General features: G+C 41.2%; 1 protein-coding gene across 2 annotated transcripts in view; it reads left to right on the plus strand.

Moving 5' to 3' along the window:
• Window positions 1–27,812, plus strand: part of PTPRG (protein tyrosine phosphatase receptor type G) — a 776,809-nt gene that overhangs the window by 500,818 nt on the left and 248,179 nt on the right. For both annotated transcript variants that reach the window (XM_082265202.1, XM_082265201.1), the window contains exons 7-8: window positions 3,852–4,009; window positions 17,327–17,519. In XM_082265202.1, the coding sequence (XP_082121328.1) occupies window positions 3,852–4,009; window positions 17,327–17,519 (351 nt within the window). The remainder of the gene's footprint in view (window positions 1–3,851; window positions 4,010–17,326; window positions 17,520–27,812) is intronic.

Consider the following 27,812-nt stretch of genomic DNA (forward strand, 5'->3'; position numbering starts at 1 on the left):
GGACCCGGAGCCGGTCCCAGGAAGCAGCCGCACACCGGACCGTTCGAGCCTTCACAATCGGGGTTTATTTCTTCCTTCATCTGAGAGTGCCCTCTTCCCCTTCACCGGGATCAAAGGTACCAGGTTCCCATGACTTCCATCAGGGATCCCTCACATTACAGCTAGGAGATACAGAGGCTAGGTAGGAATATATGCCATTTGTTTTAACTTACCCTGGATATACTCAATAAATTTTCACAGACTACACATGTGAGCTTAATTTGGGGTGATTTTACTTTATTTATGCACGCTCGAGCGCCATCCTTTTTTCTCGTTCTCATTTTCCCATACACCATCCTGTGTCAAGGATTAGGCGACCAGCGGTGCACCAATATATATTTCCATTATAGTTGCATACCCTGTGGGTAAGGACATTACAGGAACTTTGTGCTTTGGATCAGCGCCCGAACTCTTTTTTGTGTTACCTCATTGGGTCTAAGCCCATGAACTGAGTGATCAGATGACCGCTGACCACTCATTTCTCGGTCTCCCTGGAGCAGAGAGCAGTGCCTGTCAGTCACAGCTCTCTGCTGTGCTCCTCCAATGCTCACTGCAGCACCTTTGGAGGGGGTAGGAGCGGCTAGCTCAGGCTCTCAGCACTGCACTGAGAGGTCAAGCAATTCACTCATCTGGGTGGATCCTAACAATATTGCCAAGATCCTTTCAGAGCCTGGACCTGCTTTGTGCTGTTGGCTGATTCTGACTCACAGGAGAGCACACGGGAGAGCACACAGGAGTGCACTCCTGGGACCCACAGGAGAAGTATGACCAAAATGGCTTTGGCAATACTTGCGTTTTAAATATACACCCCAGTCAAACTTAAAACATTTTCATATACATTTGATTTAGGATATAGCCTGTCTGTCAGGCTGTCCTTCCAAATAACCATTGCAAAGTTCAAACACTGCCAGCTCTTCGATTCACGTAATCTTTATACACACAAATCCGGAACAGGTGTTAGTGGAGTGTGGGACCCAAAGACATTATTCCATCATATTAGGTATCTCTAAGGTATGGACCAGTCCAAAGAAAGTTTCAAAGAAAAGAGCGCCACAAGTTTAGAAAAAGCCCAATATAAATTTATTAGTCTCCATAATAGATCAGTAGGTAAATCAGTGTGTTTCAGGGCTCACAGCTCCCCTTTCATCAGTGTTCGACTGACTGTGATATGAGAAAATAACTGGATGGTGACAAAAATGGATTAAGGATTAGAATGACAGTGCATGCGCCAGTTTGACAAACGTTGGATTTACCTGCTGATATTTTATCAAGACTAAAAATTCTACACAGGGCTTTTTAGAAACTTTTGGCACCCTTCGTTTATGCTTTCTTTGAACACACACATCTGAGCCAGTGAGGGAAGAAAAAAACAGTACAGATTTATGGGACAAGGGGCTGCAAGCCCTCTATATAAACATAATCTTCATAAACTGTAATGTGCTATATTAAGGTGAAGCAATAAGCATAGAACTATAGTAGCTGTTATTACTAAATTTGGTTGCACAGAAGAAGGCTTTGGGTCTGTCATCGTGATCCTCCCTTCATGATCCAGTGAGCCACTGACTAGAAAGAAGTCTCCAGGAGTTCAGTTTTGTTTCAGATCAGTGACTTACTAGTTATAGAAACTAGGAACAAAAAAATGTACATCCTGTACACAAAGGCAGCCCTCCTTCATATTCACAATTCTATTTGTTGGTTTACCTCCATGGGCACTCTTTCTTGTTTTTCCTCCCCTACTTTAAAGGGCAGTTCCACGGAATTTTAAGATATTGGTGCAGTCTAAGGGATAAAGTCAACCCTTCACTTTTCATTTTCAGACCTCTGGTACCAATGATTTCGCTGCCTCTAGTTTCATCCACCTTGGGCAGCAATTTTTTTTTTTTCTTTTTAATTTGCACCAACCATTAATTTTTCTAAAAATGCTTTTGGAGGTCTTCCTTTTTCTTCTTTTAGAAGATCAGGTTTGACGCTGGAAATCTTTTCTTAAAAATTAACTGGTATTGCAACGTGAAATCACGTACAGTGCATCCGGAAAGTATTCACAGCGCTTCCTTTTCCACATTTTATGTTACAGCTTTATTCCAAAATGGATTAAGTTCATTATTTTTCCTCAATATTCTACAAACAATACCCCCTAATGATAACGTTAAAGAAGTTTGAAATCTTTGCAAATTTATAAAAAATGAAAAAAATCACATATTCGCGGCCTTTGCCATGACACTCAAAATTGAGCTCAGGTGTATCCTGTTTCTACTGACTACAACTTGATTGGAGTCCACTTGTGGTAAATTCAGTTAATTGGACAATGATTTGGAAAGGCACACACCTGTCTATGTAATGCATGTCATAGCACAAACCAAGCCATGAAGCCCAAGGAATTGTCTGTAGACCTCAGAGACAGGATTGTATGGAGGCACAGATCTGGGGAATGATACAGAAAAATTTCTGCAGCATTGAAGGTCCCAATGAGCACAGTGGCCTCCATCATCTGTAAATGGAATTAGTTTGGAACCACCAGGGCTCTTCCTAGAGCAGTCTGCCTAGCTAAACTGAGCAATCGGGGAGAAGGGCCTTAGTTAGAGGGGTGACCAAGAACCCGATGGTCACTCTGACAGAGCTCCAACATTCCAACAGGACAACAACCCTAAGCACAGCCAAGATAACAAAGGAGTGGCTACGGGACAACTCTGTGAATGTCCTTGAGTGGCCCAGCCAGAGCCCAGACTTGAACCCGATTGAACATCTCTGGAGAGATCTGAATATGGCTGTGCACCAACGCTCCCCATCCAACCTGATGGAGCTTGAGAGGTCCTGCAAGGAAGAATGGGAGAAACTGCCCAAAAATAGGTGTGCCAAGCTTGAAGCATCATACTCAAAAAGACTTGAGGCTGTAATTGGTGCCAAAGGTGTTTTAACAAAGTATTGAGCAAAGGCTGTGAATACTTATGTACATGGGATTTTTTTATTTGTTCTAATAAATTTGCAAAGATTTCAAACAAACTTCTTTCACATTGTCATAATATGCCATCGATTGTAGAATTTTGAGGAAAATAATACATTGAATTAATTTTGGAATTAGTCTGTAACAAAACAAAATGTGGAAAAAGTGAAGTGCTGTGAATACTTTCCGGATGCACTGTATATGTTTAAAATGCTTTATTTCAAGCTTGTCAGAATCTCCATAGGGTTAAATTCTGTTCAACAAGATGACCTTTAGTGTGATGCTGAAGACCTCAAAGCAATTCTCAAAGCAAACCCCAAATCTTTCTGAGGCAATTACCCTAGTTAATGAGAACTATAAACGGCTTTATCCTTCAACGCTTTAACCCATCACAAATTTCAAAAAGCTTGGTCGGAGTGGCCCTATTTAACACCTGATACTAGAAGCTTATAATGTAACCTTTTATGTAACTTAGTTCTACTCATTCTGACCCTGGGGATGATGGGGGGTGTCGACGACTCGTCGCTTGGTGACATTGTTCCCCTAGGAGTCCTGAGTCGGGGCGGTTCGACACCTCTCTTCACCTCCCATCATCAGAATAAACTGTTAACCTTTACATGCATGATGTCAAAGCACTCTTGTACGAAACTTATAACTATTGTTTGAACACTGTATCATCCACTTTTGGATAATGTTCTACCTTGTTGTTGTTATTTTCTTATATCACATTCTGTTGATGTGATTTTCTGTTTTTCATTTGTATTTGAAATTCAATAAAAATTATAGATTGAAAAAAGACCTCAAAGCAATTGATATTTTGTACATTTGCTGCAGGTAATATTTACACAAGTCCTTTATGCTTATATTACAGAGAAAGAAACCTTCCTGGACCCATTTATCTTGAGGGACTTGCTGCCGGCTTCACTGGGAAGCTTTTATCGATACACCGGCTCTTTGACCACACCTCCGTGTAGTGAAATTGTGGAGTGGGTCGTCTTCAGCAGGCCTGTCCCAATTTCCTATCAGCAGGTAAGATATGAATAGGAACATAGCCTCATTTTGTTAAATGAGGCCATTGTATGAAAATACCTTAAAGAATTATATGCATTTGTCCACAGAGACCAGTCATGTTCTCCCTTTCATAATCATTTCTCTGCTTTTCAAAAATCAAAAAGGTAAACTGGATGCCACAGGCAACAAAGTTCTTCTTTTGGTATATTTATCAGCAGCATTGCCGCAACATTGCTGTTGACTGTTAATCCATATGACGTTTCCTGCAACTGGACTGCATTTTTCCACAGTTCTTGGCAAGGGCGACTGGTGGCACTTAAACCCTGCACAGTTTGTTGTGTTTATTTATGCCTTAGCTTGCTCATGCATCACTACTCTGCTGCCTCTGATCCCAGTGACTGTGCAGCCAGCTCAACAAACTGTTGGGATGTTGGCATCATGGTTAAAACACCTACCACGAAAGCACTAGTGGAGTTGGGTTTTGGGTTACAAAGGTTAAATTCTAGGCATCCCATCATCCTACCCTTCTAGTATGTCAATTTTAAGTACAGCGGTGTGGAGCAGATGAACTGCAGCACTTGAGTCCTCCCCTGAAAAGCTTATGTAGCTGTGAAAACATCTTGCTTCACAGGACAGAGACTATTATCGCATAACCCTAAGTCAGAGTAGAGGTGGAATCTTTCGGCAGGCCCATATGGCCTAACAAGCAGTTTGGAAACTGGTAAGGATCTGGACAATGAACAAGGAATGAAAAATAAACTATTGCTTATTCCAGCAGCAAATAGAGGTTGTAACAACAGCACAGTTTGGTGAAGTTGCTGTAAGTCATTTTAAAAAAGTACAACAGGAAGTTATCCAAAATAATGAGAACTTGTCATTTATAACCAGATTGCTTACCTTATTGCTTACCCAAAACCAAAATAGGCAAGGTCTCCTTTTTCCACCACTTTATGTAAATCGGCTCTGTTGATATATCAGGACCAAAATATGTGAAGCTGCACAACCCTGAAGGCCTGTGGGTGGCCATACAACAAATTGGGCTTTCTCTAACCTGCACTAAAAAACAGCCAACATCCCGTCGCTACGGACGAAATTTTCACTTTTTCTTTTTCCTATACCTGGGGTCTGGTAGGGGTTAACCTACATACCGAACTGGACTCGTGTTCTAAGCTTCCAGATGAATGTTCACATTCTGTCTTTGTACTCAGCCAGTTTCTAATACTGAATGTTCTTACTTGATTGTACAGCTCCATCTGTTTGTTTGGCTCATTGTCATGTCAGGAGAGGCTGAGAGTCACAGTGCAAATCATGCGCACAGAACAAGGTGCAAAAATGACACAACAGATTCTCTCTTATATAGTGTAAATAGAGCTTGCCATATAACCTGGCTGCATTACTGATTGTGCCACACTACCTGTTCTCCAAGTGATTATCTCATGTATACAATGTTATTTCGTTTAACAAAACTTTTTATTACATTGAACAAAATTATAAACGCAATTTTTTTTTTTGCCCCCATTTTTCATGAGCTGAACTCAAAGATCTAAGACTTTTTCTATATAAACAAAAGGCCTATTTTTCTCAAATATTATTCATAAATCTGTGCTAGTGAGCACTTCTCCTTTGCCCAGATAATCCATCCACCTCACAGGTGTGGCATATCAAGATGCCGATTAGACAGCATGATTATTGCACAGGTGTGCCTTAGGCTGGCCACAATAAAAGGCCACTCTAAAATGTGCAGTTTTTCTGTATTGGAGGGTCCGAAAACCAGTCAATATCTGGTGTGACCACCATTTGCCTCACGCAGTGCAACATATCTCCTTCACATAGAGTTGATCAGGTTGTTGCTTGTGGAATGTTGGTCCACTCCTCTTCAATAGCAGTGCAAAGTTGCTGGATATTGACAGGACCTGGAAGATGCTCTTGTATACACCAATCCAGAGCATCCCAAACATGCTCAATGGGTGACATGTCCGATGAGTATGCTGGCTATGCAAGAACTGGGATGTTTTATGCTTCCAGGAATTGTGTACAGATCCTTGTAACATGGGGCCATGCATTATCATGCTGCAACATGAGGTGATGGTCGTGGATGAATGGCACAACAGTGGGCCCCAGGATCTCATCACGGTATCTCTGTGCATTCAAAATGCCATTAATAACACGCACCTGTGTTTGTTGTCCATAACGTACGCCTGCCCATACCATAACCCCACTGCCACCATAAGTCTTAGATCTTTGAGTTCAGCTCATGAAAAATTGGGGCAAAAACAAAAGTGTTGCGTTTATAATTTTGTTTAGTGCAGACTAAAGGTATAATAATAAAATCAAAATACATTACTTATAATGCTGTAATTAATGTACAAATGTGTTGTCACACCTTAAATTTGCAGTCAAAAAAAACAATAGCGCTCGGTACATAGGGGGGAGGTAGGTTGGTTTACAATAGAAGATTGGAGAAGAGGATGCAGTTAAAGCACATAAAAAGGATAAAAGGAGTAGGACAAAGGAGGAGAAAGGAAAAGGCAGGGAATGTTGGAAAAATCCCAGGGGGGCTCAGTATCCTATCAACTCGCTAAAAGTGTCAGGTTGAAGGTTAATGCCTGGGAGTATAAGATCCAGGGTTGCCAATCTTGGGTAAATTTTGGTTGCATGTCAGTTACAACAGCGGTGAGTAACTCATTGATCATATAACGTCTGTTACTCCCGAAATTTAGGATGGGCATTTTCCATGCCCTAGCTATTGTTAGTCCGGTGGAGGCAAATATGTAAAAGAATAATGCATGTTCCAAACAAAACATATTTAGGATTTGTTTAATAGAGCTTCATAAGGATTCTTGTGGATGTTGGTAGGAATCAGGGAGCAGATTAAATTATAAACCTGTATCCAAATTCTTTTTGCCACTGGGCATGTCCATCATATATGGGTCATCGTGCCACCAACATGGCAACCTCTAAAATGTGGAAGGAAAGTTGGGAAGAATTCTGAGTATATTACCAACCATATACAATTTTATAGGAGTAGAATATTTTGAGAGCCTCTGAGATTACTCGCCAGATTGTTTGCCAAACCTTCGGGACCAGTGATTAATTCAATTCTGCCCCCTGATTGGTTTGATATCTTACAGGTGTCTGCTTAGTAAAAGCTATGGAAGTGTAAATCAAAGATATTAGGCCTTTGGAGATGGGGTCAGAACAGCATTTCCTTTCAAATGTTAAGAATGGTGGAGAATGAGAACATGAGATTGAGTGAATAAAGTGTCTTAGCTGCTTGTATCAGAAGTGTTCATGTAATGGTATGTCATGACTAGTGTGCAGCTGCTGAAAAAAACATAATTCTGTATACAATGTTGTTTTAATGCCTAATTTTTAGGGTTAGTATGTTAAATATTACATTAAAAATATGGATCAGAATTGGTTTGTGCTTTCGGATCAGAAGATGATTGCATGCCGGAGCATTTCATTTCACAGCTCAGAGAGCTCTTTAAGAGAAATCATGCCGTTTTATAGTATGTTATAGCCATGTCTTCAGACAAAACAAAAATGGCAAGACTTCCATATTGTGAAACCCATGCTAATAAAGGGCCACTAAATCCTAAACCCACATTCCATTATTGGTGAATGTTGGAATGTCAAAGAACAGGTTTACTTCTAGGGGAAATAAAAACCCTAACCCCCTTCCCACATAGGGTGAATTACCTCCCTTACATCCTTTCTGCAATCAAACCAGTAAAAATCTGGTGTTCCATAGACTTGAACTGGCCAAACCAATACTGCAGACAGTGCTGGGACAAGGTAATCAAACACCCAAGGCAAATATGCCAAACTGTGCCCCCCTTTCCTTTAGGGTTAGCAGTGATGTTGCTGTCGCTACTCCCATCAGCCTTGCAACAGAACAACTTGCACAGAGTACCCATCCCTGCAAAAAAACATTGCATCCAGGGCAGCTACCCACCCGTTGTCCATGCCCTGGCTGCAGGTGCAACATTCTGATCAAGTCTACAGGATGTAAATTCATAGGTACAGGCACTAGATTTATAGGAATATAGAATGGGATTGGTGCAGCGCTAACACAATTGAATCCACAGTCCATACAAATGTTCAAATGGATCAAATACAAAAGTGCAGTAAACAAAAGTTCATCAGAGAGTGCTCCAATAAAGAAAGGAAACTGTCCACCACTTCAAACTTGGAAAAAGCCCCGAGTGCAGGAACCGCCACCAAGATAATAAATGGCCTCTTACCAAATTGCAATGACCCCCATTACAAGGATCAAAGACAGCCTGTGTGATCAAATCAGTGCCCAGATCGACATGTATCGATTCCCAGTGTTCCCTCAGCAGCTCCGACCGGAACAAGTGAACATAAGGAAAAGAGGGACAACTCCAATAGTGAAGTACGTTCACAGGTTTATTCAGTAAAAGCAGAGTGGCAACTCACGTTTGCATGAAGAAATCACAGCATGTCTCGGAGCTATACTCTCAGAACCTTTGTTTCCAACCAATAAAATGGCCGCCGTGTCTCCTTGCTGGCCTCAGCACGACGAACCGCAGGCTCCTCCTCCGACCGGTTTCATCAATACGTGACTTCGTCAGGGGGTGTCACGTGTTGATGAAACCGGTCGGAGGAGGAGCCTGCGGTTCGTCGTGCTGAGGCCAGCAAGGAGACACGGCGGCCATTTTATTGGTTGGAAACAAAGGTTCTGAGAGTATAGCTCCGAGACATGCTGTGATTTCTTCATGCAAACGTGAGTTGCCACTCTGCTTTTACTGAATAAACCTGTGAACGTACTTCACTATTGGAGTTGTCCCTCTTTTTCTTATGTTCACTTGTTCCGGTCGGAGCTGCTGAGGGAACACTGGGAATCGATACATGTCGATCTGGGCACTGATTTGATCACACAGGCTGTCTTTGATCCTTGTAATGGGGGTCATTGCAATTTGGTAAGAGGCCATTTATTATCTTGGTGGCGGTTCCTGCACTCGGGGCTTTTTCCAAGTTTGAAGTGGTGGACAGTTTCCCTTCTTTATTGGAGCACTCTCTGATGAACTTTTGTTTACTGCACTTTTGTATTTGATCCATTTGAACATTTGTATGGACTGTGGATTCAATTGTGTTAGCGCTGCACCAATCCCATTCTATATTGCTATTTAGATCTGGTATTTCTGATTCTAGATCAGGTGCTGGCTGCTTTCATTTGGTCTGTTGACTTTTTATTCATGTATGTTTTTATCTTTACATTTTAGCGCAGCAATATCCCCATTTTTATATACTAGATTTATAGGGTCTGAATGCAGACCGAAAGGTAAGAAAACACATGCAAGATGGGTAGTTGAACATGTTAGTGTATTGAGGGAGCAAGGAAGGGGAACTATAGGAATTTTTTTAAAAAGGAAAAAATGTGTAATTTTAGCACCAGTGTTGTAATCACTAGGTCTCTCTGCTGTTCTATGCCATGCAGACAGATCATAGCTGGTGTGAGGGGTTGTCAGGGCGCTATACATAGCTGCGCAAAGGAGTAGGCCAGAGCCAGTAAAGCTGGTGAGGAATGAGCTAGGTAATACTGGATGTCCTCCAGCCAATAAGGCAGGCTTCGTCTGACTTGCTACAGCTTCTAATGCACCCAGTGAGACGCTCACAGTGTGCCATACAGAAGAGGGTCTTGTATAACTGAGCAAGACTGAGGTAAGGCTGGAGTTAAGCTTTAAAGAGCAGTTCCAGAAATCAAGTTACATAACCAATGGGCCCTGCCATAGGTGTGTTTGTGAACTTATGTCACGCAGTCCTTTCCGTATCTTTGGATTGCAAACAGAAGAGGGTTTGGCAGACTGCACTGTAACAATGGCTGGTTTAGTGACACTGGTATATTCGCTGTGTGCAACAAACCCCCCTTCTGATGAAATGGTGATTCCACCTCACACCCAAAGTTGATGTGAATCTGCTCACCTTACTATCGATCTCCGTGCTATCGGAGGTTTAGACAGACACAGGTAAGTAAAATGATGGTAATGATTGCTTTCAGCTTTGGCAGCACATTCCAGGTAAAGTCTGACCTCCAGGGGGACAGATCCTTATTCATCGCTCCTTCACAACCAAAACAAAAAAAAAACGCGCACACATATTGTGCTCTCTATTTTAACCAATTTATAAAAATAAAAAAAACAATCCAAATGCACTCACATTAACGTAAAAATATTCAGTATATCAGATGTTAAACTTGCGACGAGGATCAGGAACAATAGAACCACAGATATTGCAATCTCACTGTCGCCATCAATCCCAATGGACCGCGCGACTGTACTCACAAGATTAATAACGGGGCCCCGCCACTACGCATTACATCCCAGGAATGGGACTTCTTTAGAAGGTCCCTCTGAAGAAGTCCCCTCCCAAGGATGTAACACAAAAGGGCGGAGTCTGTTGTCACCACGTTATCTTTTTGTTAATACAGCCATGTGGCCATTGTAATTAATGGCGTGCAGGTCTATGCCGTTTTGAACATTTAATACTTGATATGCTGGATATTTTTATGTTTGTGAGTTCATTTGAATTGTATGTAGATAAATTTATTGTCCTCGTTTTCCCTTTTTTAGTTTGTTCACACTAATAAATAGTTTTATTCTATCAAGTAGTTATATATTATTTTTTGTGTAAAGTGAATGTAGTCATATGAGTGCAAAAACAGTTCAGTACTGTTCAGCTTTTTTTTATTACTCTGAAGAACATTCTCTTAATCAGGTCAAAAGAGGAATTGAAAGCGTATCAACATAAAGCCTATTTTAAAAATTATGAAGTTAGTGCTGTAAAACCCCAAAAAATGTAAAGTTTTCAATTTTTTTAGCTGAAATGTTTCTTGGAGTGAGACTCCACAGAGTAACTCACAGGAAGCAAGCTGCGTGTCACCAGGAGGTGGTTAGAAATGTACAGCCTTACAAGACCCACAACTGAGAGCAAGTTTTCTGTCTTGTTCTGAAGTTTTTATTTTTACTCATAAAGATGACGGAACAATATCTTATTTCTACAAATTGGGCTCTGAGTCACTAAATTGTATACAACAGGCATGTTATAAATAGCATACCACTCAAAATCTCAAAACCAAACACTAAGTACATCACCTCCCAAAAATTAATAATTTTCCATAACTTTACAAACATATTTTCTAACCATGATATACCAATAGACATGACATAATGTGTTATGCCGATTTGCCCAGCAGGATTTGAGAATCTGGTTAAGACTTTTGGTTTGTATATGTATTTTTGTTGGACCTGTTTTCTTCAAATGTGCAACCTCAAATTCTGCATAGGGCTTGCTCTAGGAGGTGGGAAAAAAGTAATGTGTTGGTGTCAACTCTTGGATGTGTACTGAGGATTATCTGGTATGTTTGCATCACTTAAAAAGTAATTTTAAAACATTTATTGGTTAAATACATCAAATACAGCCAACACGTTTCAGGAGCAAGGGCCTCCCCTTTCTTCAGGGCTTTGGCAATTAATGTTGTTCATGCCAAAAGGAGACACCAGTCTTTATCAAGCTTTAAAGGAGAAATGTGGGAATACAAAAAAAAAAATAAAGATAGACAACCCTCCCTGCTGCAGATCGGTCTGATTCAGGTAAGTCTAAGCCTGACAACTTGAGCTATCCCATGACCACTGATGACTCCGTTTTCAGTCCGCTCTGAGCAGAGAGCAGTGACAGCCAGTCCCCGCTCTCTGCTCTGCCCCTCCAGCACTCATTGGAGAGCTGAGCTGGAGGGGGGAGGCAGCTGGCTCAGGCTCCCAGCTGCTGATCAGGGCTATGGGAGGATCCTAACATTATTGTCAGGATCCTTCCAGAGCCAGGAGTGGCTCTGTGACGTCAGCTGAAAGATGGCTTAAGCCCACTGTTGGGTGATTCTGGGTCACAGGAAAGCACAAGTAAGTGCACTCCTGTGACTCACAAGAGAAGTATGACCAAAAAAGCCTTGGCCTTAATTCTCGTTCAACATAGGTCTTCTAGTGCATCCCATCCTAAATCCTATAATGAAAAGAAACAAACCGCGCTCTTATATAATAAAATACATATCATCATAGTGAATAAACAATAGTGAATAGACAAATAAATAAATACATCTTCATTTAAATTGTGGGGAGGACGTCACATAGACTGATGAAATGGCTTTGGGTACGTAATTTCCGGTCAGCTGGAACGCAGGTGGCGCGCAAACCAACGATTCCTATGCAATACATGCTGATCCCTGTCTTCTTTGTAAGTGCAATACAACCTTCTTTTTTAAATAAATGATTTGCTATACTGCACCATGAGAGTGTTTCTTCCTCTCCCTCTCTATATGGCAACACTGGAGCTTTGAATATGCAATGTATATACATATTGAATGGATGAATGCAGCGGTTTGAAATGATTCCTGTGGCCTCATGTATGACATCTTGGATTTTCCCATATGCGCAATTTGACTCCCTGTAATAGGGGTCAATTAAGTCTGGTGAGTGCATAGTGTGTCTGCATGCTGATGGAGAGGAACCTTTCCTATACCCACTGAGCAGGCTTTTCACGTGTGGGATTAAATATAGACTTCACAATTTTAATGTATTTTTTTATAGTTTAAATAAAGATGTATTTATTTGTTGTATGTAGGGGGTGAATGCATGTGCTGGTCTACACACAGAAAGGGTGCAGTCCAAGCATCAGGCCTAGGGGGTTTAAATGTGCCACATATACTAACAAAAGAAAATTATTTTCACACTTCCAAACCATGTAAAAGGTAACAAATATAATTTTATTAGGTTTATGTTGACAACAATAGGACGTGTAAGAGTTGAGTGTGGTACAGCAGTCATAAGTACATATTATTACATTACATAGAGCCCCAAAGTGTCCGGGCTACATAGATAGAATGAAGAGCTGGAACTACGCGTTTCGCATGAGATGCTTCCTCAGGTTCCAGCAAGGTAGAAATAACAATATGTTCTATGAAATAAGCAACATATACATTAATTTATAAATAAGCAAAGATATGTTAATATTATTCATACATGTGGAATATATAGAATTTTAAGAGTAAAGAAAATTGCCAACTTTACACTGTTTGGATCTTATCAGTATATCAAGAATTATTTATCTCTATAAGATTAAAAAGTATTTTATTCCTTTATTCTGACCAGTCTTATATCAATGAGTATTTATTTCATATTTTCTAAACTCTATATTCTAGAAAAACTCAATTAATATTATTTCTTTAATTAATATGCTCAAAATAATAAAAGAAAAAGAGGAGAGATGGAATAAAAATAAAAAAGAAAGAGAGGAGAGAAAAAAAAAAGGAGGAATAAAATACTTTTTAATCTTATAGAGATAAATAATTCTTGATATACTGATAAGATCCAAACAGTGTAAAGTTGGCAATTTTCTTTACTCTTAAAATTCTATATATTCCACATGTATGAATAATATTAACATATATCTTTGCTTATTTATAAATTAATGTATATGTTGCTTATTTCATAGAACATATTGTTATTTCTACCTTGCTGGAACCTGAGGAAGCATCTCATGCGAAACGCGTAGTTCCAGCTCTTCATTCTATCTATGTAGCCCGGACACTTTGGGGCTCTATGTAATGTAATAATATGTACTTATGACTGCTGTACCACACTCAACTCTTACACGTCCTATTGTTGTCAACATAAACCTAATAAAATTATATTTGTTACCTTTTACATGGTTTGGAAGTGTGAAAATAATTTTCTTTTGTTAGTATATGTGGCACATTTAAACCCCCTAGGCCTGATGCTTGGACTGCACCCTTTCTGTGTGTAGACCAGCACATGCCTTCACCCCCTACATACAATTTTTGCTCTTCTTGGGGGAGGTGCCAATAGACGTTTATTTAAATAACCACTGTGTCCCCCACCACAATTCCTTCATGTATTTATTTGTCTATTAACTATTGTTTATTCACTATAATAATATGTATTTTATGATGCAAGAGCACAGTTTCTTTGGTTCTTTTCATGGCAAAGGTAATTTCTACACTTTACAACACTCAGTTCTTTATTGTAGTTTATTTGTTTTTTGGTTCCTGATTTGCACACGTTTAGAACCTTTTGGGTTCCTATATTTTCTTTTAAATCTTACAATGTCTATTGCTCAAACCCTGAAGAAGGGGGATGCATTTCCTTCAAAATGTGTTTGCTGTATTTGAGGCTTTTAACCAATAAATATTTCTCTTTCGTTCATTGACGGACACAGCTCTTTATTCTTCTTAACCATTGGGTTATACTGCCCCCTACAGGAGTAGGACACTAGGCAGGAAAACGTTTGGCGACGCCTATGGGCATCCACTCTCAGCTATAGGCACCCAGTTTTTTCTGCCTAGTCAGGACCTAGTTCCTTGCTGGGATCTCTGGTTTTAGTGATTTTTTTTTTTTTTTTATATTTTTTTCCTATCTTTATTTTGTTCCTGTGAGAATCTAAAATCAATTTCCGGACTGGGAGACGGACTGGATAATCTAGATTCAGGGGGTCCCCCCCCAGTCTGGCCAGCGAGCTGGTATGGTAAGTACCTGTCCCCCTCTACTCCTGGAGGGTTTTCTGGTGGACGTAGGCCCCTCCCTGGGACGGTGGGACCTCCGTGTTCCCCTCCTTCCTCCCAGCCCCTCTAAACTCACTGTGAGTCTTTCGGCCCCACCCCCTCCCTGAGTGAGGTTATGATCCGGCTTTTGCCACATGCTCTAAAGGGGGGCTTGTTGGAGTTGCTGCTGACTGGGTTTTTCCTGGTGTGAGACGGGGGGTTGAGCAGGGTTCCCTGCCACCCTTGGGGGTTGGTGACTAGGGCAGGGATGTCCTCTGGGCTCTCTGCGATGGCTGTTGGCGCTATTAGCATCTGTGCTTCCGCGTCTCACGCGGCCGGATCGGGCCAAAAATGTAGGCCGCAGCTTTGTGGCCTACTGGTCAGAAACTATGTGGGGCAGCCCGTGTGAGGGTAGCTGAAGCCACTGCCTCCCATTTGACTGCCCCTGGGTGGTCGACTTCACTGAGACTCGTGTCCAGATGGCTGGGCGCCCACAAAAATTTAGGCCGCGGCTTGTGGCCTACTAGACCTTGCAGGCGAGTCAGGCACCTCCGTTGGGGGGTGGCCCCAGTGAGTTTAACTGAACCCCCCACTCTTCCTTCGCATCTGGTGGACTGGGATCCGTGCATTTGTGGCTGGGCTTCCACGAAAATTTAGGCCGCTGCTAGCGACCTGCTAGGCCATGCAATCAGCTTGGCGCATCCCTTGGAAGGGGTGGCGCTGTGGGGGCAGTTCATTTTTTCATGAGCCGCCATTATTGTGTGGAGCACCTGCCCCTTTTTAGCACTGCTGGACCATCAGGGTGTCCCCCTTGTCCCCTTTTTGCGGGGTCCAGTAGGTGGTCCATTGGTGGGCCCTCGGTCAGCGTCGCCTTTGCGGGATCGCAGTCGGCAGCCCTCCCCTGATTGTTGCATCAGATCTTGACATTTTTTCGGCCGCTGCGGACGCGAGTCACCCTGCTGGGTCTGCGTCCACGTATCGAGTGCTCACATAGCGAGGATGATTCCTCTGCTCCTCTAGCCGCGCATGAAAAGGCACTGGTGGATGCACTGTTCGTGTCAGTGCATGAAATTTTAAAAAAGGAGGTTGGGGCTGATGTTGCGTCAAAGACGCTGGTCCCTTTCGGCATCCACAGACCCTCCAAAGCGCCGAGGGTGTTCCCCTTTCCGCTTACTTTGACAATGTTGTTCAAAATGCAGTGTTTTTGAAGTGTTTTTGCCTTGCGGTATCCTTTTGAGGATTAACTGCTTAAAAGGTGGACGGTCCCACCTGTAGCGGACTCATGGGTTTCCAGGTTGAATAAAGCTACCTTCATTCCGGGTGAGGAGTCCCTAGCCTTTACAGATCCAGCTGATAAAAGGGCGGAGGCTCTGGCCCGCCATATGTTCACTGTGGCTGGGTCGGCACTTAGGCCTGTGTCAGATGTCTAAACATCCGAAAGAAATTGCTTTGCATGCCTTGGATGTCGTCTGGGCAATTAAGGTGTACCGGGCAGCTATGGAGTCTTTTAGGAAGTCAAACCCATTATTGTAATCATGGACGGACCTCACACAGGGTTGTCCGCTTCCTCTTCGACCATTTCCAGATGGATTAGACACAGTGGTTCAGGCCTATTCCATCAAGGCCTGTCAGGGCGCACTCTATTAGGGCGCTTAGTGCCTCCTGGGCTTTACGTCATGTCCTCATGCGTCATTGACGCAGGTTTGAAAGGCGGCCACCTGGTGCACACTTTTACAACGTTTTTATAAAGTGGATGTGTTGGCATCTGCGGATGCTTCTTTTGGCCGCAAGGTTTTGCAGGCTGCTGTTTAGGGGATCTAGTCCTCTTTGAGGGTGTATTACTTTTCAGGTGAGCTCCAGTTGTTTATAGTAGAGCTCTATGTTACCTGATTGGGTATGGTTAGCCTTGGAATTTTTTTTCTGTTTTTCCCACCCCAACACTGCTTTATGACATCCCAATGGTTAGGAAGAATCAGGAGCTGTGTCCTTCAATGAACAAAAGAGAAAATGGGATTTTTGACTTACCATAAAATCGATTTCTCTGATGTTCATTGACGGACACAGCTCCTGATTTTTCTTAACCATTGGGTTATACTGTCCCCTACAGGACTAGGACACTAGGCAGGAAAAAGCTTGACTACGCCTATGGGCAGTCCCAGGGGGGTGTAGGCACTCAGTTTTGTTACAAGCAGTGTCAGAAGAAAGCCAACTCCACAGAGAGGTGGGTGCTGTGTCCGACACTGCTTGTAACAAAACTGAGTGCCTATACCCCCCTGGGACAGCCCATAGGCGTAGTCAAGCTTTTTCTTGCCTAGTGTCCTACTCCTGTAGGGGACAGTATAACCCAATGGTTAAGAAAAATCAGGAGCTGTGTCCATCAATGAACATCAGAGAAATTGATTTTACGGTAAGTCAAAAATCCCATTTTTTTTTAACTTAACACGGTGCAGTCAGAGCTCAAATACTTTCAGCTTCTTGTTGCAGCTGCAGTATCTATGCTTTCAGAAGTTTTGTCGTATACCTCCATTGCACTGGGTTGTTCTCAGTAAAACTAACTTGTTTCCACAACATTGTGACTGTATCGGAAAGCTGCCATAAAGTCTGCTTTATGAGTTCAGCTGAAATTCATGCCAGTGATGTTCTCATTTCAAAACTGGCAGGTAAAAGCAAAATTACCCTGCTTGGTAGCCACTCTAAATATAAACAGCTTTTTCTTATTACATGTGTTGTCTTTAACTCCAAGCCATAATTTTTGTTTTCAGCTGGAAGCTTTCTACTCCATATTTACCACCGAGCAGCAGGACCACGTCAAGTCTGTGGACTATTTGAGGAACAACTTCAGACCCAAGCAGCGCTTAAATGACAGGGTGGTGTACAAGTCTGCGGTGAAAGATGCTTGGAATCAAGACATGAATGACGACTTGGACAACCCATTTGGCACAGAAGCATCGAAAGGTAGCTTATTTCACATGCTAGAGAGATTTTAGGTTCCTTCTCTTCTGGAACTGAAGCCTGAGACAGGTGTTTAATTAAAATGTCAGAGTGGAAAAATGTACAAGTGTATGTAGCCGATAGAGTGTGGAATCATAGGTTTTATTTGGTTCTGCTTAATCATAGGAGAGATTTCTGCCTTTTTTTCTTTTTAAAGAGAAACCCCTAGCCAAACAGCCAGTATACAAAATAGTTTTTACGTTTGCCTGGAATTCAAGCCAGGCTCTAGCCAAAACATACTTTGGTAAAACATTTGTCAGATTTTTAAAGCTGGAAGGCATAGGGGGAGAACAAGAGCATCACAACAAAGGTATACGAGTCCAAGAGTATACTTTATTATGGAAATGTAAAAGTAACAAGCCAATACATTTTGGGAACAAATAGGGTTCCCCTTCACCAGAGCTTGAATTGCTGGTTTAAAGGGAATGCTTAAAAGAAAAGTCCAGGATTGAAAAAAAAAAAAAAAAATAATAATTATACTCACCTAGGTGGATGCAGGATCGAACCAATGCTGAATTTTTCCCCTTCTGCCTCTGCAGGGAGAACTGAGCAATCAAAGACTGTGACTATCAGTCGGCAGCTCTCTGCTTTACTTTCCAGCGCTCACTGGAGTGTTGGGTGGTGGACAGGGTGGGAGGGGAAGATCACTGAGAGGCTAAGCCAGGTGCAGGTCCGGGCATCTGGATAGATCCCGACTATATGAGTGACGAACTGCACTCCCTTGATCCATAGGAGAAGTATGGCTAAAAAGCTTTGGCCATAATTCTCCTTTGAGAAAAAGGGGGTGGTGACTAATGTCACTCACATGATCGCGCCTAGGACTAAAAATGTGCTCAATTTTAGTGTATTATTATAATTATTATTTAAATAAAAAAGATAAATTGAGCTGCTAGTCTAAAAAACAACAATAATGTGTTTTGTGAATATAAAAACAAAGGGGACAGCGCTCAATATAATCTGTGTAAAAAACTCCACACTAATAATAAATTAGCCACAGGTGACAAATATAGATTAAATATAAAGTGACTGTGTAACTATAACTAAATCCACAAATACAGTCCTTAAATGAAAGTGTAAATGCTCTGTGCAACAAACAGATCAAAATTACATAAAGTAGCTGTGCAACTATAAATAAGTCCAAAAATATAGTCCTTAAATAAAAGTGACTGAAATTTTAAGTTTATAGAAAATGCATCCTCCATGCAAATTGTATATATCCTCCGTGCAGAAAAAATAAAATGTGGGAAGAAAGAGGAATCCACCACCAGATGTCCCACTCGCTTACCATATGACCCCTTGGGGTCTAGTGTAGGTAAGTGATGACTCCAGGAAGGTCCCGGTAATCTATCAGACTTTCGTCTCCCCGCTCTCCTGCTATACTCGGGAACTGTTTCCACTGTGTGAGTAGGGCCGGTGTGGGTTCCGCTATACGCTTCCCTCAGGCAATATTCAATCCAGCCATAAAGAAATAAAGGAGCTTCATGGTGTAGTATGTATTAACCATATTTAATAAAAAATGTAGTCACTTACATTCAGGTTAACACGGAACAGTGTCTACAGCATTCATTACCGCCGTGGCCGGTTTGCGTTCCGGCTGCATTCCAAGTACCTGGAAGTGACGTAGAGTGTAGCACGGGACCCAACGCGTTTCGTCATCCAATGTATGACGTCATCAGGGATCGCCCAAATTTTTTTTTTCTGCATGGAGGATATATACAATTTGCATGGAGGATGAATTTTCTGAACACTTAATATTTCAGTCACTTTGATTTGTTTATTGCACAGTGCATTTGCACTTTTATTTAAGGACTATATTTTTGGACTTTTTTATAGTTGCACAGTCACTTTGTCATTTTGATCTGTTTGTTGCACAGAGCATTTGCACTTTCATTTAAGGACTGTATTTTTGGATTTAGTTATAGTTACACAGTCACTTTATATTCTAGATTTGTCACCTGTGGCTAATTTATTATCAGTGTAGAGTTTTTTACACAGATTATATTGAGCGCTGTCCCCTTCATAATTCTCCTTTAACTCATTTAAGTTAAAAGAGAAGTATGGGATTTTTTTTTTTTCTTTAAGAATCGTACTTCCCTATGTGGATACAGCATCTGTCCCCCTCCTGCTTTAAGACCAGGTTATCAAACCCCACGATCACTCGGTTCTCAGGGCTCCCTGAGCAGAGAGCTGGTGGCTGTCAATGAGCTTTGGCTGTACTTCTCTTTTGATCAAAGAATTAATTTATTTAAGAAATAAAGTGGCTTTTTTGTCCCAGAATCCTGTTTAAGTTGCTGGTTGTGTTGGAACTCTGTAATAATTAAAATTTCTCCTTGATTTAAAAAAAATGTTGATTGATGGCACACTGCCTTCTGCATCTCATTGGATAGTGAGGCCATCCATGATATGTGGAACTCAAAGCGAGTGGTTGAATGATGGTGTGCTGGACTTAACATGTTTTTAAAATCGGATTTGGAGGGTGTTTCCACTTTTGCAGCCAACTTAGGATAGTACCTACTTTGTATTTCTTACATACTCATTCTAATAGCAAAACTTAAAATAATAAAAAAAAATTAAAAAAAACTTGATTTTCAGCTAACCTTTTTGGATGCACTTTTTTTTTATTTCCAGCAAGGAAAAAATTGTACTTTGTTTCCTTTAGTTATGAGGGTAGTTGTACTAGATTTGAACCCTGCCTGTCTTAACCAAATAATTAAAGGTTTAGAAGCTTGATTTCTCCATTGCATATTAATGAGAAATGGACTCCTAGTCTCCATCCCAGCTGTTGGGACAGCGCACACTGAGCTAGTTGAGAAATTCTTGCAGTCAACCATAAAGCTTCCTCTTTATAAAAATCAAGAAGATAAGAAATACATTTTTTCATTGATATGCTATAAAATTAGGAACTCCAATAACAAATTTATGGTGTTTTCTTGTTTTTAAATCTGACTGCAAAAGTGGAGATACATTTTACGATTTCTCTTGTTTAGCAAAGTGGGCTTTAGCATTCAACCACTCCTAGTTGTGTTTATATGAGGTCGCTCAGACTCCAAATAGCTGCATAGTTGTCCCTCTTGTCAGCTGTGCATTTGTATGATTTTCTGTCTCGTCCACGCACGCATATTAACACTGCTCTCTCATTCTATTTCCCATAATCCTAATGCACAACAGATGCGTTCACATATGAACTGTCCAATATATTCCTTGTGTTTTTTTGGTTCTTTTTTAGTTTGGGGTAAAAAAAAAAAAAAAAAAACAAGCTAACCGAATGGTTCTAATTTGAGTAAAAAGATCATTTGAATCGCACACTCGACTTACATTTCTACGCTTATTGCTCTTGGTGCGTGGTTTCTTAGCCCCAGCCAATTCTATTACAAATCCATTCTGAATCTGAAATGAAGATAAAAGCACTTTTGTGCTGCATCCCAGAATGCTTCAGGTGCTCGTGGGCCAAAGTGGCCAAAGCTGAACCAACATTTCTGTCGTTACGACATTATTTGGCTTTTTCTACGGTGTGGCTTCTACAATGCGAACAGCGAGAGGCTAATTTGGGCCAGTTACCCAAATCGTTTATATCACTGCAAGCCAATAATGGTAATTATTACGAGCACTGACTCATTGATTGTTTCTGCCTCTCCATGTGAATTAAAGGAAAAATATATACGGTTTGTGACTTGCATTTGTCTCGCTTTTAATGAGCATAAAGCACGTTACCAGTGTGCTGTGTTTTTCAATGTGCTTATACTGAATTATATAAAAATTGACAAATGTGGGAAATATAAAATTAACATATATTATGCAGTCTGTACCTAGCATAGCATTAACAGAACAGTTTTTGATTTTTTGCGTCCCGTATACCAGTAGATCTGTTACTTTGTTACTTTTAAACTCCCTTTAAAAAGCCAAGCTGTCCAGAATAGGTGGAAGTTTAAGGGGGTTTGACAAACCATATAACACTGGTGAGTTTGCTTAAAATGGTTAGCTTTTAATAATATGGTTTAAACCCTTTTTACAAAAGAACAAAAACCGTTGTTACTGCTTAGAAAGTGTTGGAATTGAGCTTTGCGTTGTTTGTCACTTAAAGTGAAACTTCACCTCTCCTCCCAAAAAATGCAGTTAATGTGCTGTTTACCTCTTCTCCTTTTTCTATACTGAATACGTAAACTTACAAGCCCAACCAAACCAGCATTGTCCTATTCTTCTTCCACACTCTTCTCCTACAGGTCCCATCCCATGCTGCCATTTTCCTGTATGTCATCAGGGAGCCATCTGCCCCTTCAGGTTTATGCAGCCAGCCCTCTGGTAATGTGGCACATGCACATCTGTTAAAGATTGCCCCAAAGATTTCTGGCATGGGTGGGTCTCACAGGAAGCTGCGGGTATCTGGGGCTATGTCATTGTAACTGTCTATTTTCTGTTTACAGAAGAAAAAGGCAGACTACATAGTTCCCACAAAGTTAAATAGGGTAGACCACATAATTGCTGTTACAGAAAAAACGTTTTTCAAGAAAAAAAAAAAAACAAAACAATCCATGCCCCAGCCCTTACTACAGACTACAGACATCCAAGGACCACACAACATGTACCAAAAGGCCGCAAGTAGTCCTTAAACCACAAGTTTGGCACCAGGTGCCCAGGTCTTTGCTGTGGTGCCCTGCTTCATAGCGTCTTCATTAAAGCTAAAGTCCAGGCTAAACATATATTGTCTACGCACAGGAGGCATATGTATTCTTACACAAATCTTGGTGCTCCTTGGTTCAGTAGACCAGCATTATTAAGAACTGTACTTTACCTCTGTGTGGACTTTCCTGTAATAAGACCGGTTGCTGCCTCTTTCTCTCTGTTTGCCAAATGACTGGTCTTGTATCTGCCCCTCCTCCCCCCACTGGCATGCTCTCTGTAAGATAATATGTAGCACAGATATGCAAGGTACTGTCTAGGTCATTAAAGGCATTTGGTGTACACAGAGGAGATTTATAACCTTAGTGGCTATTGAAAGTTTTGTGCCCAGAGTTCAGCTTTAAGATCAGAAAATTAATTTGTATTGCCTTAAAGAAAGACCTGATAGGGGAAACCTTCAATCAAATACATTCAATTATCCCTGAACATCCACTAAGAGTAGCTTGAGGTAAAAAAACAAAAACAAAATGTTCATATTCCCCTCTATGCTGCATTATCTGTGTGATGCTGCAGCTGTCTCGTATTGGGTGTAATGCAGAGAACTGAGCGATCACATGATATGATCACATGACCGCTGATCGCTCAGTTTTCTGTCAGCTCAGAGCAAAGATTGTCAGTCCCCATTTTCTGCTCTGCCTCTTCAGTTCTCATTGTAGCTCCTAGCTGGAGACAGGGCGGGTACAGCTGGCTTCAGCCCTTGGCCGCACGTTGAGAGAGCCAGCTGTCATCAGACAACTGGGTGAATCCCATCATTAGTCGGGATTCTTCCAGAGCCTGGAGCGGCTCTGTGACATCAGCTGATAGTGGGCAATAACCCTGCTACAAGCCGCATCTTGGTCACAGGAGCGCATGGGACCCAGAAGAGAAGTATGGCAAAAAAATACTTCTATACTATACTTCTCTTATACTTATACTGCTATACTTCTCTTATAATGGCCCTGTAATATGTTTTCCATGAAATCATTTCTTACTGTGTTTTTATTCTTTCTTGTAATGCCCTTTGTGAACTCACAAACCCTAATTTGTTTGGACGAAGGAGTGCACGTTAGTTGCAGTTCTGCACTGCTCTATGCACACTACAAATCCCATAGTCCTTGGTCCATCTCGGGAGCAAGCAACAGGGTGATTAATGTTTGGAACTGAATTTCAGCAGAGGTAGTGAGCCATTCAACACTATGTGAATTGAATTTTGCTTGGGACAAAATTAAGGCGCGTTGTGTTAAAGCAGATATTTTGTGTGTTAACATGCGCTGTGTTAGTTAGCCTATTCAAAATTAGTGGGATGGCAATGCGCCTCGACAGCCCAAAAAAATCTGTCTCTGCAACTTTTCTGGCAGCTCACCGTGCATTGCGGAAGTGTAAATGGAGCAAAAAAAAAAAAAGGAGAAAAAAAATAGAGGGGGTAGACTTTTTGTGCCATCACTCTTCTATGTTTCTTTGTGTTACAAGTAACTGGGAAATATGATTTCTATTTTTGGTCTTTCATCATGTTTGGTTGTAGGTCATATAAATGACAGCAGATACAGTATGTACCTGTGTGGTGTTTACTGTGGTTGTCAATGCATTATCATGCAGCTATTCTGTATACACTCTGACATATTTCTACTAATTAGCATTTCCTTGGAAAGAGAGTTGACTATGTGGTAGAACTCAGCAACTGGCAGGCAGAGTGGATGAACTGCTGAAAACAAGTTTTTGTGTGAATAGTTGAGCTGATATGAGAACAAAGAAGGTAATATCGAGCTGATGGGACCTTATTACCATATGAGCATTCCTGGAGGAATACTTGGGATCCACACTAGACCTTTCTGCTGCTGTTGCTACAGCACAACTGGCGGGAGGGGGGACCTGGTTTTGTAGCTGGTGGTGTTAACAGTTCAAAGGCATTCAAAAAAGCAGCAACCCCAACACCCCCTGTCACCCCTTGTAGAATAAATGGAGCTCGCATGTTCCTGCCATGCTCCAGTCTTCTGACACCAGCAACCTCTTTGTGCATTGGAATAAAATGAAGATGTTGCTGACATAATGAGTCACTAATTCTCATTTGAGTCTCCAGTCTTGCATTTGTTATAATAGTGCAGATTAGGAGACATTGGCCAGTTCAACAAAAACCGTCCGACATTCAGCCCGTGTGTATGTCAGTCTGACAGAAGCCGGTTGTTTGGCCAGCTTCTGCCTGACGAGCATGCTGGAAAATCAGCCGCCAACTTATTCCCGATCAGCGCTCTCAGCTATTAGCGCTGATCGGAGTATTCTAGCGGGGGACCGTCCCCCTGTCAGAACACAACAGCTCAGCTGTGGAGATCTCTATACCAACATTGGATGGGTTAGTACATCGGCTCCGACCGGTGCTGTCAGATTTTTTCTTTTTTTCGTTCAACCCAGCAAAAAGCAACTGTTAGTGTGTACCAGGCTTTAGGCAGAGTGTTGGACTGTAACGCTGTCTTATCTCCTGCCCAAAACAGTGGCGAAAAAAGACACCAGAAAAGACTGTCATCTAGCAATGGTGCTGTCAGGAATACATAAAAGGATAAAAGAAAGTTGAAGATTTTGAGTATCCCCAAAAAAAAAAAGTGTGTATGTATGTATATGTGTATATATATATATATATATATATATATATATATAGCAGTTTACCATTGCTTAGCTATAGTAGCTGCCTTATAATTTTCATTTTTTTTTTTTTTTAGGCTTAGAACATTACAGCAAGTACAGAAGATGCTTGTTGATCTTGCCAGAAATATGGGGGGGGGTTACTAAAACTGGTGCACCCAGAATGGTAAAGCCTAAAATCAGCGCAGCACTTACAACCCATTGAAAATCGCCTCAGCCCATGAGTCTCCTCCAAAGCCATGCTCCCTGACCTGTTTCGCTCCGCCTACTGGAGCATAATCATTGCCTATGGTAAGCACCGGTGGGGAGAGCGAAATTTTAACTGAGGCCATTTTCAAGTCTTTACCAGGTTGGCTGGATGGGAGTGCTGCTCTTCTTTGATGATATACATCAGGGATCCTCAAACTACGGCCCTCCAGCTGTTGCAGAACTACACATCCCATGAGGCATTGTAAAACTCTGACATTCATAGACATGACTAGGCATGATGGGAATTGTAGTTCCTGAACAACTGGAGGGCCATAGTTTGAAGACCCCTGATATACATGCATCACTACGGATGAGCACCTTTAGCAGCCTGAATCTTTCTCTCTATTGACTGCAGGAGTTTGGCTTTCCCGGCTTGAGCGGCATTCACAATTTAACTCTAACTTCAGCTTCTTCGATTAAGCTTGGACAATAAAACCTAGAAGCTACAGATTCTGGGTGCACCAGTTTTAGTAATCTCCTTCATATTGTCCTTGACACTTCCTATGAACCTAACTTATAGCAAAACAATCTTGTAAAGTGTAATGGTGATGGAGAAAGGCAGACAAGTTTGACGTCAACCCTGGATGGCAACCATTGCTGTTTCCATTCATACAGTGGAGGAAAATGTGTAAAGAAAATAACCATGAGAAAATAAAACAAAAAAGCCAGAAAAAAAAAGACACAGAATAGCTACCACATTCAAGGACTGATAAGCTGGAACATATTACATTTTTAGTTTTGGATTCAGAAACACTTTGAAAGCTGTACCCTCGTCCAGCCACGTTGAGCTCAGTCAAAGACTTATTAGACTCCATGTGGACCAGGCTGACACTAACTGGTATTTCTGCTTTGGCAGGAAGAGAATACAACCAATTAACAGTATACAATGCTACCTGTGTTAGGTAGATGTACTGTTATAACGGCATAAGTGTGGAAAATCAGATTCTTACAAATCTCAATTCATGACCTGTCCTCTTTAACCTATGGCACCACCAGAGAGGCACAGCTCAGTGGTGACATAACTGCATCATGCCTAATTAGGCCGAGGTACAACCTTAAATTGTGCTTATCCACCGGTCACACAATGCAAATGAATGCTAATTGAGTAAAGAAATCCCTCTGGGTGGACAATAGACATTGCAAGCTTTTTTCTGGAGATATTGATGTAGGCCTTCATTATAACCACATGATTAGTCTCGCTGTCATGATAAGAAATGCTAAAGAAATACAGAAAGGGGCACCAGACCAAAATTCGATAAGAGCCCAAGATCATTTTAATTGTTGATTAAAAAAAAAAAGTGTATGTATACATGTATGTGTGTGTGTGTGTGTGTGTGTGTATATATATAAAAACATCCAACTTGTGTTGAGAGGAAACCCAAACCTTCATCCAGGTCTTAAAGAATAAGCTAGAATTTTAAGTTTTAGGTTCTCTGTACTCTGCAATACTCTTGGAATGTGTTTCACCAAAATTGAATCCCTGTTGCAGAGGAGGTCTATAATTGGACTCCCAAACCACACAAACAGGAAGTTAGATTTCTCAAGGTATTCTGTGCTCAAACTATGTCACTAGTAGAGATGGGCTCTGGCGTGTTTGGGATCCTAGGTTGAACTGGATGGACTGATGTCTTTTTTCAACCTCACTAACTATGTAACTATCCTAGTCTAGGAAATGTCTCACTGCCTGTGATTCGCGGTGTGCAGTGTCGGCTTCCTGGCCGGATTGGGCTGGTGGGTTGGCACTTGGAACCCGAACATGCCTGCGCCACATCTCTAGCCACTAGGTGCAGCAGATGGCAATTGTTGAATTTGTTGGTCGTTTTGGAAAATCATAGACCTATAAACCTAAATATTTGGAATGTTATTTTAAAACAGTCAAAATGGCTTTTGTAGCTATTTTATATATTAGTTTTGTTTGCAAAATGTTTCCTCTAATTAGCCGCACAGAGCTTAGATTTGTACTGTTAGAGACCGGTTGCATCAAATGCCTGGATACCGCTGTCTTCCATTTCCCTAGCTGGCAGTTATCTTATGTCAGAGCTGTCCAGTACACACTGTATAATCCACGTCGGAGTGTTGCCTGCAGGGCAGTAATTTGTTTTAGTGGAGAGTTTGTGATTCCGGATGTGATTGGGCATTCTGTGACCTTTTCTCAAAGATCTTTGCCAAGCCAGCAAACTAAACTTCACCTGAAGCGGCACAGACCCCTAACTGTTCCGTAATTATAAGTGCTTAACATATGCTTGACCATTTACCTCGCCAAGTTTCACAGTTTTATCATGTTTTCTGTTTGCTGATCTTATTAACGTGATGCCAGGGAATTAAAGCAATATATATTCCATGTATTTGCTATGAAATGCATAAGAAAGAGAGAATACATCATCAATAGCTTGTTAGATATGAAGATATTAAACAGATTTATGAAAAATTAGGAAAATGTTAAATTCTTGTGTGAATAGGCCAATAAACATTCCACTGAGGGCTGAGCCATGAAGTTTGAATGTTGAATGGAACTAGTGAGTTTGTTTTGGATTCAGATTTTTTTTTTTCTTTTAATAAGGGTTGTATTTGCACAACCTGTTCTATAAATATACCCTGTTTTTGCATAGGTAGCTAACTGTACAGTTGTAGAATTTTGTTTTGAAAATTATTATTTTTGACTGCAATGATAAGCGTTAGAAACATTTTACTTGTTTTTCCAATGGTAATATGGTCAAA

This window comes from Pelophylax lessonae (genome assembly GCF_965119305.1).
Source record: "Pelophylax lessonae genome assembly, chromosome: 8".
NCBI lineage: Eukaryota > Metazoa > Chordata > Amphibia > Anura > Ranidae > Pelophylax > Pelophylax lessonae.